General features: G+C 55.4%; 2 protein-coding genes across 2 annotated transcripts; both read left to right on the top strand.

The window, feature by feature from the left end:
* Positions 1 to 5,671, top strand: Atp6v0c (ATPase H+ transporting V0 subunit c). Its single transcript, XM_048331791.1, has 3 exons — positions 1 to 223; positions 4,665 to 4,848; positions 4,929 to 5,671. The coding sequence occupies exons 1-3, from the start codon at positions 148 to 150 to the stop codon at positions 5,131 to 5,133; spliced, it is 465 nt and encodes a 154-aa protein (XP_048187748.1). The 5' UTR covers positions 1 to 147; the 3' UTR covers positions 5,134 to 5,671.
* Positions 5,672 to 5,795: 124 nt separating this feature from the next.
* Positions 5,796 to 14,315, top strand: Amdhd2 (amidohydrolase domain containing 2). The gene is made up of 11 exons (XM_048332688.1): positions 5,796 to 5,948; positions 6,152 to 6,288; positions 6,367 to 6,506; positions 11,867 to 11,921; positions 12,042 to 12,254; positions 12,358 to 12,446; positions 12,526 to 12,670; positions 12,746 to 12,853; positions 12,993 to 13,061; positions 13,694 to 13,795; positions 14,089 to 14,315. The coding sequence occupies exons 1-11, from the start codon at positions 5,869 to 5,871 to the stop codon at positions 14,175 to 14,177; spliced, it is 1,227 nt and encodes a 408-aa protein (XP_048188645.1). The 5' UTR covers positions 5,796 to 5,868; the 3' UTR covers positions 14,178 to 14,315.
* The last annotated feature ends 4,670 nt before the right edge of the window (positions 14,316 to 18,985 follow it).

Below are 18,985 nucleotides of genomic sequence, written 5' to 3'. Positions count from 1 at the left end.
TTTGCTCTGCGGTGTTGGTATTTAGAGCGCAGCGGCGGAGGAGCCGGGTCGCCTTCGCATTCACCGCCGCTCGCTTCCGCGCCTGTCTCTCCGCCGGTTCCGGCCCCGCCGCGGTTTGCCCAGCTCGCCCCCGCCCCTCCCGCAGACATGTCCGACGCCAAGAACCCCGAGTATGCTTCGTTCTTCGGCGTCATGGGCGCCTCGTGCGCCATGATCTTCAGCGGTGAGCACCGCGGCCGGAGGGCCCGGGGCTGGCGGCGGCCGGGCGGTGCGGGGCTCGGGTCGCAGCCTTGCGGGGGCTGGGAGTGACGTCACGCTGACGCAGTCCTCGCTGTCGGGGTGCCGGGCCTCACCACCCCGGGCGGGGGTCGAACGGCGGGGGAGCCGTCGGGTTCCTGGGCCACCCGGCGCTCGGGCTGAGCCCGACGTGTGGTCCCCGGGGGTCCCGGGCCGCTGCCTCCCCGCCCGCCGCGCCGGTGCGGGGGTGGGGCGGCGCCGCCGCTGCCATCTTAGCCGGGTGAGGCGGGAGGGGGCTGGGCTGGGGGCGCCGGGAGGGGCGCGGGCGGCACGTCGGCCTGCGCCTGCTCCACACCCCGTGCTCTGCGGGCAGGTGTGAGTGACATCACCTCGAAAGGCTTGATCGTCGGGCAGCGGCGGGCCGGGGGGTGCCTGGGTAGGAAGCCCCTAGCCTCCTCGCTCGCGGGAGCTTGTGTCTGTCCCTCCCAAAGGTCGTAGCCTTCGCCTTCGTGGCGGCCTGGCGGGCAAGAATCAAGGGGTCTCTACCCCCGAGTAAGACAGGTGCTTCCGGCTGGAGCTGGCCGCGATTTCCCAATAGTTGTGTCTTCCGAATTGGTTGGTTGGGAAAGCTGGACTGAGGGCTTGTTCCGGAAAGCTCGCGGCGACCCGCCTGGGTGGGAGTGCTTGGAAGTGGGGGTGGTTTGGGAAGGGAGGGGTGGGAATGCATGGAAATGGGGGGTAGTCTGTGAGGGAGACACTTGCTTGAAGGTCTGTGCTTTGAGGTGGGTGGAAGAGTGGCATCGGGTGCCAGCGTTTACAGGATTGGGTCTTTTTCTTTAGGAAAGTCTCCAATTTCAGTCTTATGAATGAGTGAATGAATAAATGAATGAATGGGTGAATGAATGACCTTGAAGGGGCTGGAACCAGGAGGGGCTGCTTTGGATGAAGAAAAGCAGAGTTCTTGATGGCACTCAGCTTCAGAAGTTGGGCCTTGGACAGTCCTGGGTGTTAAATTTAGTGAAAATTTGCCTTCCTGGGAGAAAAGAGCTTGGGTCAGAGCCAAGATTGTGGGATGGAAGAAGGTAAGTCAGCTCCCCTGGACTGGTCTGGCCTGGTCTGGGCCTCCTCTGGTAGGTCTAGTCTACTGTTTAAATGGCCCCACCCGGCCCCGCCCTACCTGGTGAACTGGGGAGGCTCCTGTTGCAGGTATGTGGAGGGTTTGAACTCCAAACATTGTCTGCTGTCTGTAAATACCTGTAGGGTGGGGGCATTGGGGTTCTGATCTGTTGGGGGCCTCCCTTGCTTGGGCCTGTCTGGGAGTCACGCGCTACTGAGTGAGCTCTGCCCTTCCCATTCCCTTTGAGTAAGGGGTCATTTGTGGTGGGAGATGTGGTTTAGACTTCTCCTTTCCTTTCTAGACACACCTGCCCTTCCCACACCTTTGGGCTTATGGGAGCAGACTGCCATGCATTCCCTTCCCCAGAGGTTCCAATACTTGAGCTACCTGTGATTATTTGTGGCTGTCATTCATTAAACTGAATTTTTACTATGTGCCTGATATTAGGGAGACATATTTGGTGAACAAACAAGATCCCTGCCTGTGTATTCTATCATAATGACTCCTGCCACTTTGAATTTGCCCACCAAGTCCTTTCTGCACCTAGCTCCCTGTCCCCCTCTGTCAGGTTCCTGAGTGTGCTTTCCAGCAAGCTTGGCTGGAAGGCATCTGCACACCATTGAACCAGTGTTGTTGGCCTAGGTGTTATCTGCCTGATATTGGCTCCTGAGGATTGAAACCTGCACTTTTTTGGGGGAGGGGTCTCTGCGCCCCTTCTCCCAGCCCTACTCCTACTCCATACACAGGGGGCTTGACACAGCCCTGTGGGCTAGCCTTTCTCCTTTTTTTTCCTTTTTGCCAGTCCTGGGGCTTGAACTCTGGGCCTGGGCGCTGTTCCTGAGCTTTTTGCACAAGGCTAACACTCTACCACTTGAGCCAAAATGCCATTTCCAGCTTTTCTGTTAATGTAGTACTGAGGAATCAAACCTAAGGGCTTCATGCAAGGCAGGCATTCCTCGCCCTTGGGCTAGTCTTTTTCATGGCTAGTTGAGTCACTGACTTCATTTCTTTTCTCCAAGCATGACTTTCTGCAAGCATATCTTAGTCTTCTACTTGAACAAGTCCCTCTGGCTGCCTTGGGTGTTGTTGCTGGGTCAACTCCAAGCTCAACACTGTCTTGGTGTGTGGCCTCTTGGCCTGCTTGCGTGCCCTGCACGCCACTGATTTTTTAAAAATTATTTTTGGTCTTAGGACTTGAACTCTGGGCTTGGGTGCTGTCTCCTTTCTTTTTGCTCAAGGCTAGCACGCTACCATTGTGAGCCACATCTTCACTTCTGGTTTTCCTGTGATTAGTTGGAGATTAAGACTCTTTCCGACTTTCCTGCTGGGGCTGGCTTTAAACAATATTCTCCCTTCTCTGCCTCCTGAGTAGCTAGGATTACAGGCATGAACTACCAGTGCTCAGCTTGAATGATCTTTTAATCTAAATGAAGTCTACACACATTTTTTCAAATCCTCCTCTCCATTTTACTTTCCAGCTTCCTCTTTTTTTGTGTGACAAATATCCTGTTGATTCTTTCTTCATCATGTCTTCCATGAAAGCTTCCAGTTGCTCCTTTTCCGTATTTTCTGTGACTTCCTCTCTTTTTGGTGTTTGAGTTCCTGGAACTGCCTCCTGACCCTGCTCTCTCTGCTCCAGTGCATCTGGAGTTGTTGGCAGGTCTACCTCCTGCAGTTCTGCATGCTTGGCCTTTGGAATACCTGCTGCTGCTCAGGCCTGGGCTGGTTTTATCTCCTTTTGCTCTGGGGGTGGGGGTGGTTGTCATCCCTGTTTCTCTTTGCTCCTTTCTTCCCCACCCATCCCCCAGCCACATGACCTGCTGTCCTCTGAGGAAGGCCCCCAGCTCACTTCCTGCCTCTCTCTTGGTCCCACTACTGTTTGCTGAGTTCCCCATGTTCAGTCTCCCTCTCTGAAACATGACCTGGGGTGTGAGCGGTGGGCACTGTCCCTACACATCTGTGATACAGCCTGACATGGGACTGGGAGCTAAGAAAATATACTGTTAACCAGAATATTTAACTCGGAATCATCAATAGTCTATAATGATCCCTTGAAGATGGAGTCAAGCCCAAGATGACATGCTGCAAGTCTCACTGTGGCTGTATGTGGGCACTGTGCTGCTGTGGGGGAGGCAGTGCTGCCCTCCATTCATGCCTCAGTGACCTCCTTCCATCTTATCATCTCCACATAAGTAAAGGATCACTATCTGCCGTTGTCGTGTGTCACCCAGCCCCCTGGTCTGTGATCCTTCCCCAGACACCTCCCCTCTGCTACTGTGCCTCACACCTCTGTTCAGTGCATGCACAGAGCAGTTTTTGCTAGTCCAGAGATGAATAAAAATAAAAAGAGCTATGGCTAGGACTGTCCTTGTCCCTTCTGCCTCTGGCCTATGTTTTCTCTGTATAAAGTCAGAATGACAATGGCCTGGGTACCCTGGGCAGAGGCAAGTTGTAAACAGCCATTGTTCCCTCAGGTAGCTCAGTAGATCCCTTTGGGGGCCCTAGAAGGTAGGTAACAAGTGGGGAAAACCACATTTTAAGCAGTGGGACAGAAGGAAACATTTCTGGAAGGAAAGCAACCTTGCCTGGGGCGGTAATGGGTAGGGACCAGAGGAGCAGGCTGCCCCACAACCCTGCCTCCCTGTAAAGCTGGAGGCCTGAAGGCCCTGGTGCAGGCAGCAGCTGCCTCTTGAGACCTCATGTTTGAGTACTATCCTCTCTGGCTTGCCCTCCCTTGTTATACTTAGAGAAGATCTTTGACCTGTTCAGGCCCTCAGGCCTGCTGTGTAGTTGACAGTGGCTAAGCTGTTCTTTCCGGAAAAGCACGCCCCTCTGAGCACCCGGCTTAGGGCTAGGAGTAGAGTAGTGGGAAGTTGGATGAATTCAGAAGTTCTGGCCTGTAGGACAGGACTTAGAAGGTTGGCTTGCCTGAGATCGAGGAGAGACTATATCCTGGTGGATCTTCCAGTGCTAAGGACTTGGGTTAAAACAGAAGGCACCCAGAATCTCAAGCAAACTTTGTGGAACTCCAGCTGCCTGTACTTTGATTGAGCTGCCTGAAGTCATGGCATCAGCCTGGGAATGTTTGTCCTAGGGAGCAGGGCTGATTTCACAGCAGGGCAGAAGCCCTGTGCATATAACAGCCACTTTTAGAAGAGAGGTGGGATGGGGTGGTGCTCAAAGGAAAAGGGGATCTACCCTCAGTTGCCCTGCTCTACTGGGTACTTTCTGCTCCCGTAAATGGCAACTTGGGGAGCCCTCCTAGGGGGCCTGCATGCTGATCTGGGCTCACCTCAACTCCTTTCCACAGCCCTGGGTGCTGCCTATGGCACAGCCAAGAGTGGCACCGGCATCGCCGCCATGTCTGTCATGCGGCCAGAGCTGATCATGAAGTCCATCATCCCAGTTGTCATGGCTGGCATCATTGCCATCTACGGCCTAGTGGTGGCAGTCCTCATTGCCAACTCCCTGACTGAGGGCATCACTCTTTACAGGTGAGTGTGGGCCTGTCTTTGCCAGATGCCTCTTCCCTTGGCAAGGGTCAGGCTAACAACCTGTCTCTTTTCTCCCCCAGGAGTTTCCTCCAGCTGGGTGCTGGCCTGAGTGTGGGCCTGAGCGGCCTGGCAGCTGGCTTTGCCATTGGCATTGTTGGGGACGCCGGTGTGAGGGGTACTGCCCAGCAGCCCCGGCTGTTTGTGGGCATGATCCTGATTCTCATCTTCGCAGAGGTGCTCGGCCTCTATGGTCTCATTGTGGCCCTCATCCTCTCCACAAAGTAGCCCCTCTCTGAGTCCACCAGCCACAGAATAAGATGTAAAGACCACCCCTCCTCATTCCAGAACGAACAGCCTGACACACATGCACGGGCCGCTGCCCCTCCGTAGTTGGTCTTGTAAATGCGCAGTGTCCTAGTGCCCATTGTCTGTTGCCCCTGCCTGGCCCCTGCCGCCCCGTGCTGTGGACATCTGGGCCCACTCATCTCCCATCCAGGTTCCTGACCAGTGAGGATGCTGGCCTTTGGCCGCCTGCCCATCACCCTAGAGTGCTCTGTGTATAAAGATGTTAGAGTTGTCATTTTTCTCTTCACTGGATGTTTATTTATAAAAGATTTGACCTGTTCATATGTCTGTGGAGCAGCTGTCTCCCAGCTATATAGTAACCTTTTAGTAGAGTGTTGCCTTGTGGGTTCCCGTTGCCGAGACTGCTTGGATGATATGATGCCCCTCTCCCTTCTGCCCGGGTTGCCAGGCTGGAGGGCAGAGTCTCGGCCGCCAGGCCATGGCGCCACGCTGTGTCCAATAAAGTTCTCGGATGTGACAGGCTGTGTGTGTGCTTCTGTGGGCGGGGTGGCGGGGGCGGGCCTGGCTGGATCACGTGGCCCTGCAGTCACGCGGGCCAGGTCATGTGACGGCGGTTCTCCAGCTGGTGGTCACGTGGCACAGTGCGGCCGGCCAGCCACTTCCGCAGCTTCCGAATTGCAGCGGCTGAGCTGGGTGGGTCAGGGTCCCCTCACCATGCGCGGCAGAGAGTCGGCGCCCGCTCCGGTGCTCCAGTTCACCAACTGCCGCATCCTGCGCGGCGGCGAGCTGCTCAGGTCAGGGCTGGGGCGGGGTTGGGGGGGGGCGGGAAGCGCAGCTGGGGTGGAGTGCGGGGCTGGACAGGGTGTGGGGATCGCTGCGTGTTAGTCTGGGGACCGGAGCAGCTGCGGGGCCGGATTGGGTGGAAGGACGGACCCGGGCCTTGGTAGCCCTGGGAATTAGCAACCCGACTGCCGGCCCCGGGCCACTCTGTCTACAGGGAGGACCTGTGGGTGCGCGGGGGCCGCATTGTGGACCCCGAGAAGCTGTTCTTTGATGAGCGGCGCATGGCTGATGAGCAGCGGGACTGCGGAGGCCGCATCCTGGCACCTGGCTTCATTGACGTGCAGATCAACGGTGCGGCTTGGGCTGGGCCAGGGGACCCAGGGGAGAAGCGCTTAGTACCCTACAACCCTTTCTTTTCTATGGCCACAGGTGGATTTGGTGTTGACTTCTCCAAGGCCACAGAGGACGTGGCTTCCGGGATTGCCCTGGTGGCCCAGAGGATCCTGTCCCATGGTGTCACATCCTTCTGCCCCACTGTGGTCACTTCCCCACCAGAGATTTATCACAAGGTGAGGTCAGGCTGCCCACCTCAAGGAAAGGAGTTCCGCAGGTAGCCAGACCCTGAACTTCTAAGTCATGTCTTCTTGGCTCTTCACACTGCTCACTCCTGAGTCTGGCCTCACCACTGTCCTCCTTTCACTTGGGCTGGAGTCCTGCCTCCCTTTGGCTTTCTCCATCCACTATGGGCTCCTGGTGTGTAGTGTTGTCCCCACACTTTGTCACAGACCCTCTCCACTGCTGGTTGGGTGCTTCCAGGCCTCGGATAGTAAGGTCACTGACACTCTTTTTGTTGTTATTTTTCTATTGTTTTTTTAGCCTGTACTGAGTCTTGAACTCAGGGCCTGGGCACAGTCCTTTAGCTTTTTCCCCTAAGGCTGGCCTACCATTTGAGCCATAGCTCCATTTCACCATTTTTAAAAATTTTTTTGCCAGTCCTGGGCTTTGGACTCAGGGTCTGAGCATTGTCCCTGGCTTCTTTTTGCTCAAGGCTAGCACTTTGCCACTTGAGCCACAGTGCCACTTCTCGCCATTTTCTATATATATGGTGCTAGGGAATCGAACCCAGGGCTTCATGTATATGAGGCAAGCACTCTTGCTACTAGGCCATATTCCCAGCCCCCACTTCCCCCTTTTGTTGGTGGTTCATTGGAGATAAGAGGCTCACAGGCTTTTCTGCCTGGGCTGGCTTCAAACCTCAATCCTCATATCTCAACCTCCAGAGTAGCTAGAATTACAGGTGTGAATCACCAGCTCCCAGACTCACCAGGGACTCTTGATTAAGACAACCATTGTCTCTGGGCTGGTTCTTCCTCCCTAACCTGCCTGTGGCATGTGACTCACTTGAACACACCTTTGGGACAGAGCTGCTTCTTGGAGTTCCTGGCTGTCACTGGGGCCTTTTGTCCTGTCACGCTTCAGAAGGACTTCCGTTATGACAATAGGTTACATGCATCCAGCTTCTTTACCCCTCAGTATTTTTTTTCTTAGAACATGGACATTCTCATTCATGCCCACAATTTGGCTGGCAGGTTTCAGAACTTAATACTGTTCACTGTATTTTAACAGATCCTGTTCATTCATGCTTGATTTATTGCCCTAGCCAGTTTTTCCTCCAGTTCAGGAGCAGTGGTAGGATCAGGGAGTGGTGCTGCCTGTGGGGATCTTGCTGGGAGTGTGGCCACAGAATTTCAGCTGGGAGATTGGGGGGCGGGGGGGAGGCGTAGTATGGACTCTGGGCTTGTTGGCCTTCTTGTATCAGCTGGAAGACTTGGGACAACCTTACTCCTTTCTGAGTTTCCTTTCTCAATTTCCTCAGGCCTGAAGGGAGGATAATTAGTCTCCATTCTTAAAGAAAGCTGGAAGCTCAAAGCTCAGTGCTTGGTATATATTAAACACTCAGAAAATGTTAGGTAGGGATGTCTCTTTGGAAACTTGCCACTACATAGTCAAATGGTAAAAACTACCTCTTGTCTTGCTGCAGATGAAGTGCTCCCAGGCTCTGGCTTGTGTCAGTGTGATTTCAAGATAAGATTCTGTGCCTCTTCCCTCCAAACATTCCTTCAGGCTCCCCAGGCACATTCCAGCCACCCCAGGTGTCCTCTCTCCTGCCCCCTTTCCTCTATCTCAGCTAGCAGTGGGTAGAAATGCTCTGCTGCTTTGCCAGAAGTTATTCAGTTCTGTGGTCCTCAGAGTGGTTGGATGACAGCTCTTGCTGTTTTTCTGGAGTCTTACACACACACACACCCCTACACACCCCTCCTCCAGCCCTGCTTGTTGCTATCCTTCCAGAACTCATGTCCCCCTGTATTCTCTGTTTCAAGCCTATTTCACTTTCATAATCAATATACATGTACACTGTGTATGCATTTCAAGATGATATTTACACACATGCAGTTTGAACAAATTTTCCTCTTTCAAAGTCCCTTATATGTGGAATCAAGATCAGGCCCCTCTTCATACCCCACAGTCCCTCTGCTTTTTTGTTATTCCAGCTGCTTTCCTGCCTTGAATGTGCCCCAGCTCATTCCCTCTGTTTCCAGCATATTGTCTGTCTGTCTCTGTCTCTCTGTCTCTGTCTCTCTCTGTCTCTCTCTCTCTCGTACTTGAACTCAGAGCATCCTGCTTGCTAGGGATGCGCTTTACCACTGGAGCCATGCCTCCAGTTGTTCTCTGTGCTTAGTGTTCCTACTCTGACTTTGAAGTTTTATTCCAGAAAAGTTCAGCCTGGTTTATTATTTATTTTTTTTTTGTACTGATATTGGGGCTTGAACTTAGGGCCTGGGCTCTGTCTCTTAGCTTTATCTCTTAAGGCTGGCACTGCACTTGAGCCACACCTCCACTTCCAGCCTTCTGGTGGTGCATTGGAGATTAGAGTCTCATGGAGTTTCCTGCCTGGGCTGACTTCCAACCTAGGTTCTCAGATCTTAGCCTCTTGAGTACCTAGGATTACTGGCATGAGCCACTCCTATCCACTTCTGTTTAAGGCCCTATCTTGTTTATCTCAGGAAAAGATGAGGATGATGCCTCTTACCGGCTTACTCCACTAGCCCTACAGTAAGTAGTTGGCTTGGACTAGGATGTGGATCATGTGATAAAGCACTTTGCTAAGAAAGCCCAAGGCTCTGAGTTTAATCCTTGCTCTTCCTCTCAGTCTCTCTGTCTCTCTGTCTCTGTCTCTCTCTTACACACACACACACACACACACACACACTCATTATTGAGATACTGAGATTAGCCATATCTCCAGTCTTTGGGTGTGTAAAATCTAAGACTTTAGTCCTCCACGGATGACCTTTGCTTTGTGAGAACTTTATAGACTCTTGTTTCTGGATGTGGTTTCAGGGCTGGACACTTTGGGGACAGGGTTTTGTTTCTGGTTTTGGTGTTTGGTTTTCTGAGCTGGGGTCTTGCTGTATTGGCAGGCCTAGTGCTTGACTCTGGATCCACTGGCTCAGCCCTCTGGAGCTGTAGCCCTGTTAGCCTGCAGGCGTGTACCACTAGGGTGTTTGTCCCTTGAATTCTTTCCTGGGTGACAGTTGTCTCCTGTGTCACTGTCACTCTGTGGGCTTCTAGGTGGCCCACGGTTGGGCCTCTGGCCATGTGTTTTTTTCTCTCTCTTTCTCTCTCTCTCTCTCGTTTGCTGGCTTCCACTTTCTGGACATTTTCCCAAGCTTTTTATCTTCCTGATCTTTTCTTGGGTTTCTTGCATTTAAAAAAAATGTGAAAACTTGTTTTGTCTGTCTTTCCCTCTCCCCCCCTCATCCACCAATGTGTTTTGTTGTTTCTTTTTTTTTTTTTTTTGCCAGTCCTGGGCCTTGAACTTAGAGCCTGAGCACTGTCCCTGGCTTCTTTTTGCTCAAGGCTAGCACTCTGCCTCTTGAGCCACAGTGCCACTTCTGGCCTTTTCTATATATGTGGTGCTAAGGAATCAAACCCAAGGCTTCATGAATACAAGGCAAGAACTTTTGCCACTAGGCCATATTCCCAGCCCCACCCCCCAATGTTTTTTTTTTTTTCCCCTTTTCTGGGACACAGTACTGGGATTTGAACTCAGTGTTATGTGGTAGGTAGTAAACCATTTGAACCAGATATTTGAACCATTTTTTTGCTTTATTTTTCAGAAAGGATCTTGAGGGGTTTTTTTGCCCTGGATCAGCCTTAAAGGAGATCTTACTTATACTTCCTGAATGGCTGGGATTAGAGGCATGTTTTTCTTTCCTTTTAGTTTTGTAATTACTGTAATTTTATTTAAATCGGTGCTGGGGATCAATCCCAGTCAAGAGCTCTACTATTGAGATGTATCCCTCACCCCAGATTTTTTTGCCAGGCCTGGGGCTTGAACTCAGGACCTGAGCACTGTCCCTGGCTTCTGTCTACTCAAGGCCAGCACTTTACCACTGGAGCCACAGCACCACTTCCGGCTTTTTCTGTTTATGTGGTACTGAGGAATAGAACACAGGGCTTCATGCATGCTGGATAAGCATTCTACTGCTAAGCCACATTCCTAGACCTCCAACCCCAGATTCTTGCTTCATGGAAGTAAGACTTTCTTTGCTTGGTTTTGTTTTTGTTGCCAGTCCTGGGACTTGAACTCAGGGCCTGAGCACTGTCCCTGGCTTCTTTTTCCTCAAGGCTAGCACTCTGCCACTCGAGCCACAGCGCCACTTCCAGCTTTTTCTATATATCTGGTGCTGAGGAATCGAACCCAGGGCTTCATGCACACAAGGCAAGCACTTTACCACTAGGCCATATTCCCAGTCCCAGAAGTAAGACTTTCTTCCCAAGAGTGTTCATGATGGCTCCTCCAGTGGCATCTCAGTGTCTGTTTCTCTTATCGCCTGTTTCTTTCCCTTCCGCCTGGGTGTGTGCTGTGTTTGAGGACCTGCATCAGCAGGCTGCTGGGAGCATCCAGCCTGGAGGATGGAGTTGCATTTCAGCTCCCCTGGGTCCTATCTCCAGGATTTGTCAGTCTCCTGGGAGGACTGTCACCAGACCTGACTGGTGACCTGCTTGAGAGCCTTCAGGACAAAAACTGCCATGCCGTCACCTGGTTCTCACCATGCCTCACCCTGTCTGCCTCTTGGCTTTCCTTTGGCTGAGCACCATTGGAGCGGGAGCTCCTGAGGTCCAACTACTGCCTGACAAGGCCCCTTTGTCCTTCCCTTATCCATTTCCCAGGGCACCCCATGCTGCAAGGCCTGGGGTCCTTCCCCACTCAGATCTGTCCAGTGTCTACTTGTCCAGCTCCCAGATTCTGATTGCCCCTCCCTCATTCTTTTCTGTGTCCCTGTGTCTTAAACACCTCTTGCTTTAGTTAGTGGGGGGGGGGGGGGGCAAGGCCTGGCCCAGCTACCCTCATGCCCTTCCTCCATTCCCGTTTGGTGGACATGTTGTATACTGGGTCACCTGGGATCACCCTGGTAGCAGGGTTGGGTGGGTGGGCGGGGATTCTGAGCCTTGCCCCTGTCAGCACTGACCTCTCCAGCCTCTGGGCCCCTGCTTAAGCCATGCCCTTCTACCTCCCAACCCTGCTTTGTGACCCTGTGGCTCAGGGAGGCCATTATCACTGTGGGGGTCTCACCTCACTGCGTGGAGCAGAAGCCACTCTGAGGAACCATGCAGGCCACAGCTGCCCTTGGTGCCCCTATGCCTGCCCCAAGCCCATATCCTCACAGTGGGCTCTTCAGTGCCCCTGGCCCTGTCATTCCTTCCTACTCCTGGACCACTGTGGTGGCCCATGGCCATCTTGTAACACTGGAGGGGAACAGCCCATGGGGCTGGGCTGGGCCAGGTCCCTGAACTATTAACTGGGGGCTCTGATGTTGGCTGGGCTGTGGGGGACAGGGCTTTAACAGCTGGTTCCCCCCAGGTCCTTCCTCAGATCCCTGTGAAGAGTGGAGGCCCCCATGGGGCAGGGGTCCTTGGTGAGTGGCGGGCCCCTCCCCTCAGGTGCCCATTGGTGAGGGAGTGTGGGTGGCATGGGGGTCCAGAGCCTGGTGGCCGGGCAGGAGTGTCTGCTGGAGCTGCCCTGTCCCCTTCGCCAGGGGTGCACCTGGAGGGCCCATTCATCAGCCGGGAGAAGCGAGGTGCACACCCCGAGGCCCACCTCCGGTCGTTTGAGGCCAATGCTTTCCATGATGTTCTGGCTACCTATGGGCCCCTGGACAATGTCCGAATCGTGACCCTGGCCCCGGAGATGGGCCGAAGCCACGAGGTGATCCAGGCGCTGACGGCCCGGGGCATATGCGTGTCCGTAGGTGAGGGGATGCTTCCTGGGTCCTGGGGTAAGGGGGGAGGCTTTCCTGGGCTCCCAGCTGGCACAAGACCTCATGGGGATCCTCACCCAGATCTTCCACATAGGGCACTCGGTGGCTGACCTACAGGCTGCAGAGAAAGCGGTGCACAGTGGGGCTTCCTTCATCACTCACCTCTTCAATGCCATGCTGCCTGTGAGCACTGCCCCAGCTGCTGGGTGGATGGGGCTCGGTGGCCCCTGCTGTCACTCAGCTGTCTGCTCCTCCTGCCCAGTTCCACCACCGGGACCCAGGCATCGTGGGGCTCCTGACCAGTGATCAGCTGCCCCCAGGCCGCTGCATCTTCTATGGGATGATTGCTGACGGCATCCACACGAATGCAGCAGCCCTGCGTATCGCCCACCGGGCCCATCCCCAGGGTGAGCAATGGGGGGCTTTCCTGGGGGCCAGGAAGGATGGTGGCTGGCCAGGTCCTGAGCATGCTGCTCCTCTAGGGCTGGTGCTGGTCACTGATGCCGTCCCTGCCTTGGGCCTGGGCAATGGCCGCCACACGTTGGGACAGCAGGAAGTAGAGGTGGACGGTCTGATGGCCCACGTGGCAGGTGAGTGACTAGTGTACTCACTTGAAAACAGCCCCTAGGCCCCTCTACCTGGGGAAGCGGGGAGATCCTCATGTCCCTTTCTTTCTTGCTGTTCCCCCAATTCCTCAGCCCCCTTGAGCCTGGCCTCTTTGTTCTCAAGGTACCAATACCCTATGTGGCAGCATTGCTCCCATGGATGTCTGTATCCGCTATTTCCTGCAGGCCACAGGTACGTGGACAGTGTGTACAACCTGTGAAGTACAGGGGTAGAGGCTTATGGGAGGGGAGGCAGGCCAGTAGCCGACCACTAGGGCTGGGTGGTGGGCAGTGAAGCCCTGGCCTCAGGAAGGAGCAGGACCCCTCATGGTACCCGCTGGTGAGGTAAAGGGGCAGTGCTGGTACACAGTAGGGTGAGGGAAAGGCACTTTTTCAAGGCTGCAGGGCAACTGTTCAGGAGCCTTCCAGGGGGTGGTAAGGAGCAGGTGTTTGCAGCACCCCTGGCTAGTTACCATCCTAGAGGCTAGAGCGTCAGGCTGGGGCTGCTGGGGGAACCACCTGGGCGTCAGGAGACAGCTGATAGGGGTGGCGTAGTCACAGATCTCTGGGTTAGGAGGGCAGAGCACAGGGCCCTATGTGGCTGCCAGCTTGGTGGCATGGTGGCCTAGGGATCACTTCTTGGCACTGTGGGGAGGGGGGCAGGAGGAGGCAGAAGGGGGATGGGTGGGGGAGGAGCAGGAGCAGTGTTCTCCATGGGGAAAGCAGGGCCTTGCTGAACTGCTGTGGGAGCCCAGGGCCGCCGGTCCTTGCCCCCAGTCCTGAGCCTGGGAGCTGGATCATCAACTGCTGCTGCGTCCCGAGCAGGCTGCAGTGTGGAGGCGGCCCTGGAGGCTGCATCTCTGCACCCTGCCCAGCTGCTGGGCCTGGACAAGCGCAAGGGGAGCCTGGACTTCGGTGCTGATGCAGGTGAGGTCCCGCTCAAGCCAGGCGGGGGCAGATCTTCCCAGGTTCCCAGCCAATCTGCCCACCACAGCCTCTTGGTCCCCTTTCCCAGTAGCCAAGCTTTCTGCTGTCCAAGCCAGGGCAGTGGGGGTGGCAGGGAGCACTGTCTTGGGATCCCAGCAACAGTAAGGAGTCGGAGCTCTTGGTTCCAGACCTCTGGTGGGCTGGTTTTGGGGTACCCATCAGTTCATGTGGGGGCAATGACTTCATGGGGGTCCCTCCCTCTCACCATCTCCCTCTCTCTGGTTCTGCTGCAGACTTTGTGGTGCTTGATGATACCCTCCACGTTCAGGCTACCTACATCTCAGGAGAGCTGGTGTGGCAGGCAGAAGAAGCCAGGCCATGATGGGGCACCCTCGATGGAGTGACATGCTGACAGGGTGGGGTGCTCAGGAGCTGGTCTCCAGGGAGCAAGTTGGGAGTCCTGCCCTGGTCTGTAGCCACCCTGGGGGCAGTGGCGTGGATAAATGTGCAGCCAGCAGGACTTGCAGGACTTGCCTTTTTGGAGTTGTGCTTGCATCCAGAACTGGGCTGCTGGCTGCTTTTGCGGCAGCTTGGTGCCTCCTGGTAGGATGTGGAGCAGGGGGCCAGGCCCTCGGGCAGGTGGACCTGTCCACAGCTTGTGGACCGCAAGAAGGTGCTAGGCCTGGAGGAGGGCGTGGGGGTGAGGAGGAGAGCATGCGGAGTGTTGGAGGACCATGGGAAGGGGCTGGATGATGATGGAAGGTGTCAGAAGGTGATTCGCTGTGCTTGAGCTGGCTGGGCCTCACAACTCTGGGACTGGGGTCACTGAGCCATGAGGGCAGGAGGTGGTGGTCTGAGGACCCCTGGACTCCTCACACTACTCCCTGACCTGCCGGCCCTCAGTACTACTGTCTAGTCTAGTACTGCATCCAGTGAGCTCATGAATAAGATGCCACTCCCAGAGGACCTTCTCTGGACAGCCTGTCTCCTGACTGACCCAGTGGCTGTCACAGTGTCACTCGGGCGGTGCACCAGGCTGGCTCCTCCCAGCTTAGGCAATGTGGAGTCACCAGGCTGCACCATGGCCATGTATGGGGTCACCTTGACTTCCTCCTCACCTAGGGGGTTGGCCTCCCTCATGTCAAGCGGGCGGTTTCCCTACGACTGCCTAGGTGCAGGAGGTTTCAGACAGATGTCCGGGACACTGCTTCTGTGGTTTCCTTTGAACAAATGGTCTCCCTGGGTATGAAATGATAAAAACAGGAATTGGGCATCCTCCCATGTTGAGACAAAACAGCCAGGGCCCAAGGCCCCTTGCAGGAGCTTGTGGGGACTGCATGTCAGCACAACGAAGTGGGGTACAGAAAGGCTGGGGCCATCTCACACACCCCATATCATGGCTGAGCATCCTCCCAGTGTACCAGGTGTTGATAGCGGCTTCGAACATGTGAGGCAGAGGCTGCCTGCCAGGGCTTGCGGGAAAGGCAGGAGAGGCAGGTGGCTTGTCCCTCACATGCTTGTGGCTCCAAGTGCTTGATGAGCATTCTGACCTTCTGCAAGATATCCAAACATTTCTCACCCCTGCCCCTGAATGGGGGAATGTGGGCACAGAGCCCTAGAGCTGGACTGGGCGTGGGAGGTGCAAGTGGAGCTCCGTGGTCGAGCACCTCTGAGCAGTCAGTACAGATGCACCAGTTGCCTGACCTGCCTGCCCCATTCCACTGGCCACCACACTGCCTCTTGAGTGGAGGATCTGGATGTGCTCAGTTGTTAGCCGGTCCTTGGCTGATACCCAGAGATGACCTGAGAGTACCTCACAAAGAGCAGGGAGCCTCCAGCCAAGAACAAAGATCAGCCTGTTAATCAAAGATGACCATGCAGAGGGAGAGGGGTTGACTCTACCACTATTTTAAATTTAGGGGTAAAATACACAATTTGCCATTCTTACCACTTTTTATTCTTTTTATTTTTTTTTGCCAGTCCTGGGCCTTGGACTCAGGGCCTGAGCACTGTCCCTGGCTTCTTTTTGCTCAAGGTTAGCACTTGAGCCATAGCACCACTTCAGGCCTTTTCTATATATGTGGTGCTAAGGAATTGAACCCCAGGCTTCATGTACAGAGGCGAGCACTCTACCACTAGGCCATATTCCCAGCCCTCTTACCACTTTTTAGATTTTTCTTTTTCTTTTTTTTTTTTTTGGCCAGTCCTGGGCCTTGGACTCAGGGCCTGAGGTCAGGGCCTGAGCACTGTCCCTGGCTTCTTCCCGCTCAAGGCTAGCACTCTGCCACCTGAGCCACAGCGCCCCTTCTGGCCGTTTTCCATATATGTGGTGCTGGGGAATCGAACGGAGAGCTTCATGTGTAGGAGGCAAGCACTCTTGCCACTAGGCCATATTCCCAGCCCCCACTTTTTAGATTTTTCTTTTGCCAGTTCAGGGGCTTGAACTCAGGGCCTCAAGTGCTTGCTTGGCTGTTTTGCTGCCTGATGGAGCCCTGCCCCTTTGAGCCACACATCCGGACTGGCTTTTTGCTGATTGGTTGGAGAGGAGTCTCGAATTTGGGGTGGGGAAGCTGGCTTCAAACCTCGACCTTCAGATCCAGATCTCAGCCTCCTGAGTAGCTAGGGTTCCAGGCGTGAACCACAGCGCCTGACAGCTTCATGGCGCCTGCTTCCCCCCTCCCCTCCCGCCCCCCAGCGTCTTCCTCTCCTTCCTGGCCCTGCTGCGGCTGTGGGTCTATGCGGGGCGCTGGCTGTCCGTGCGGGAAACGCCTGGCTGAGGCCTCACGTTCCTGACGCCCCGGCGGCCGAGGAAGGCCCGCGCGCGGCCACTGGCGGCCAGCCGTGGACACAGCAGCCTCTGTGCCGCCTCGGGTTCGGGTCCTGGAGCCGAGACGACGACGAAGTCGCGTCCTTTCTCCACGAGCCTCTGGCTCCCAGGGACCCTGGCGCGGCGATTGGAGGGGCTTCGGGTTGGAGACCTCGGCTGGGGGTGGAGTGGGGAATGCTGACCACCCCGCTGGACGCCAGGCACGGTGCATGGAGCCCGGGTCCCGTCGCGGAGGGGCGGCCAGAGCCCCGCCGTGTGGCCCGCATCGCCACCGCATCCAGCGGGAAGACGCCGCCGAGCGCGCAGCTCTGCGGCAGGATCCGGCTTCCCTCCCTCCGCGGCCGCGCGCACCCGGCGCCCGCAGCTAGGTGGGGCGGGCGCGGCCTCCCCTCCGGCCCCCGCGCCCTGCTTGCCCGCCCGCAGCGGGCGCCAACCGTTTAGACTAAGCGGGGGTCGCGCTTCTCCCCGACGCTCCGGAGGAGAGCTGGCCGGGTGGGAGCGGCCCGTTCAGGGCACAAGGACATAATAAAACACGAACGGGACTCTGGGGTCTCAGGGTGGGGCAGGTCCTTCTTCACGGCTCTGGGGCTCCATCCTTTCCCGCCCACCTTGCATGGCTGAGATGCTGACTGCTCCATGAGGCCGCCCGGAAAACCCTGGCCAGACTCTAGGTCTTTGCATCTTGCCCAGGCTGTCCTTGAACTTCAGATCCTCCTGCTTCAGCCTCCTGAGGGCTGGCATTACACATGCCCAAGTCACACCCAGTCCTCTTCCTCTCCCTCCCCCTGCCCTCCCTCCCCCTCCCTCTCTCCCTCTCTCCCTCTCCCTCTCTCTCGCTCTCTCCCTCTCCCTCTCTTCCTCTCCTTCTCTTCCTCTCTCCTCTCCCTCTCTCCTTCTCTCCCTGTCTCCCTCCTGTCGCTGTTTAGAGGAAGCCATCTTCCCTCAAATGAGAAGTTGGAAGGGCCATTATTCTGTCTCTCTGTCTCACACAATCTTTCCACCTTTTCCTAAGAAAGACCTGCGTGCCCCCACCTCCAACCCCCCACCTCCCCACCCCCGCGCTCCATGGTAAGGGGGATGGGCGTCCTTGCTCCCTCCAAATTACACAAAATGGAGAAACCACCCAGCCAAGAGGTGCCCATTTCCCAATGCCTTACCTACATGTGAGCCAATCCATTTTAAATCTAGGGAAATGAAGGCTTGCCTACGATCTCCAGCAACGTATTTCCTGATGACCAGTTCAGTTTCTTTCTCAATGCTGTCCATAGGGGAAGCTGTGAATTCACTCAGGTGATTTAGAAGCCATGGATCACATTGGGCCTCACAACCTCCCCAACCCCAAGCTCAGTCACGGTGACCAGGAACCAGGGCCAGAGGCTATGGCTATTTGGGAACTCCTATCCACTAAACTGGATCCAGCCCAGCTCACCCCACCCCTCCACTAGCCTTCCATGACCTTCCAAAGTGGCTTCAAGGAGAGTTCCAAGTCTGAACCATCTGGGTTGCCCTTCCCTGGCACCCTAATTCCACAGGTTGTGACTCTGCCCCTCTCTCCTTTTTCTTCCCTATCTTCACCTGAATGCCAGCAGGTAGGGAAATGGGTCCTGCCCTATGTCACTTGTGGAGCCAGCTTGGAGGTGCATTCCTGTGCCCTAAAGATGTGGCTGGCAGGTGCTGTGTCACGTCTGAGTGACTTCAGGGTCCAGCTTGAGTGTGACCTCGCCCTAGCTCTAGGTAGGACCAGTGGCCACAGTGTGCAGACAGACTGCACTGTGATGTGGCTAATATGGAGGGAACCCAGGCCTGCAGTCCACCACAGTGGGAAGTGGCTCCTCTACTCTAGCTCTCTATACTAATCTGAGATGTCTCAGGCCTAGCCACACCTCCAGTCCTGGCTGCATGTGAGTGCAGCTCATTTAGGAAACCAGAGGCAGAGCCTCTGGCCTGGCTGCTCCAGGGTTTCTGACTCCAGGCATCGTGGGAGGACTCCAGGCATTGCTTTGGGGGCAGTGTGCCACACAGCAGTTGCTGTCTAGCTGTGACGATTTGGCTCACAGACTTGGTTAAGGTTGCTAGCCTGTGAACCTGGGTTCCCTCTGAGGATTGTAGTTGTGAGTGAGGAATACATGGAACAGTGAAGGCCAAGTATGGTGGTACTTTATATACCAGGCAGCCTCTCAGCCTTCCTGCCCAGGACAGTCCTTTTGAAACCTCTTGCCCCTGTATGATCTCTCTCTCTCTCTCTCTCTCTCTCTCTCTCTCTCTCTCTCTCTCTCTCTCTCTTTCTCTCAGAAACAAGAGGCTTGTAGACTTTCCTGCCCAGGCTGGCTCCAAACCTCAATCCTTAGATCTGAGTAGCTAGG

The sequence above is a fragment of the Perognathus longimembris genome, chromosome 23 (genome assembly GCF_023159225.1).
Source record: "Perognathus longimembris pacificus isolate PPM17 chromosome 23, ASM2315922v1, whole genome shotgun sequence".
In the NCBI taxonomy this organism is placed as follows: Eukaryota; Metazoa; Chordata; class Mammalia; order Rodentia; family Heteromyidae; genus Perognathus; species Perognathus longimembris.
Note: the sequence above shows the minus strand (reverse complement) of the source record. Positions and strands in the feature narration are given on the sequence as shown.

What these genes read in the sequence shown, in the direction of transcription:
- Atp6v0c (XM_048331791.1), top strand. Translation starts at nt 148, where the DNA reads ATGTCCGACGCCAAGAACCCCGAGTATGCTTCGTTCTTCGGCGTCATG. An exon ending in GTGCGCCATGATCTTCAGCG is followed by an intron (nt 224 to 4,664) that starts GTGAGCACCGCG and finishes TCCTTTCCACAG; the next exon opens with CCCTGGGTGCTGCCTATGGC. An exon ending in GAGGGCATCACTCTTTACAG is followed by an intron (nt 4,849 to 4,928) that starts GTGAGTGTGGGC and finishes TTTCTCCCCCAG; the next exon opens with GAGTTTCCTCCAGCTGGGTG.
- Amdhd2 (XM_048332688.1), top strand. Translation starts at nt 5,869, where the DNA reads ATGCGCGGCAGAGAGTCGGCGCCCGCTCCGGTGCTCCAGTTCACCAAC. An exon ending in CGCGGCGGCGAGCTGCTCAG is followed by an intron (nt 5,949 to 6,151) that starts GTCAGGGCTGGG and finishes CTCTGTCTACAG; the next exon opens with GGAGGACCTGTGGGTGCGCG. An exon ending in TCTTCAATGCCATGCTGCCT is followed by an intron (nt 12,447 to 12,525) that starts GTGAGCACTGCC and finishes CCTCCTGCCCAG; the next exon opens with TTCCACCACCGGGACCCAGG.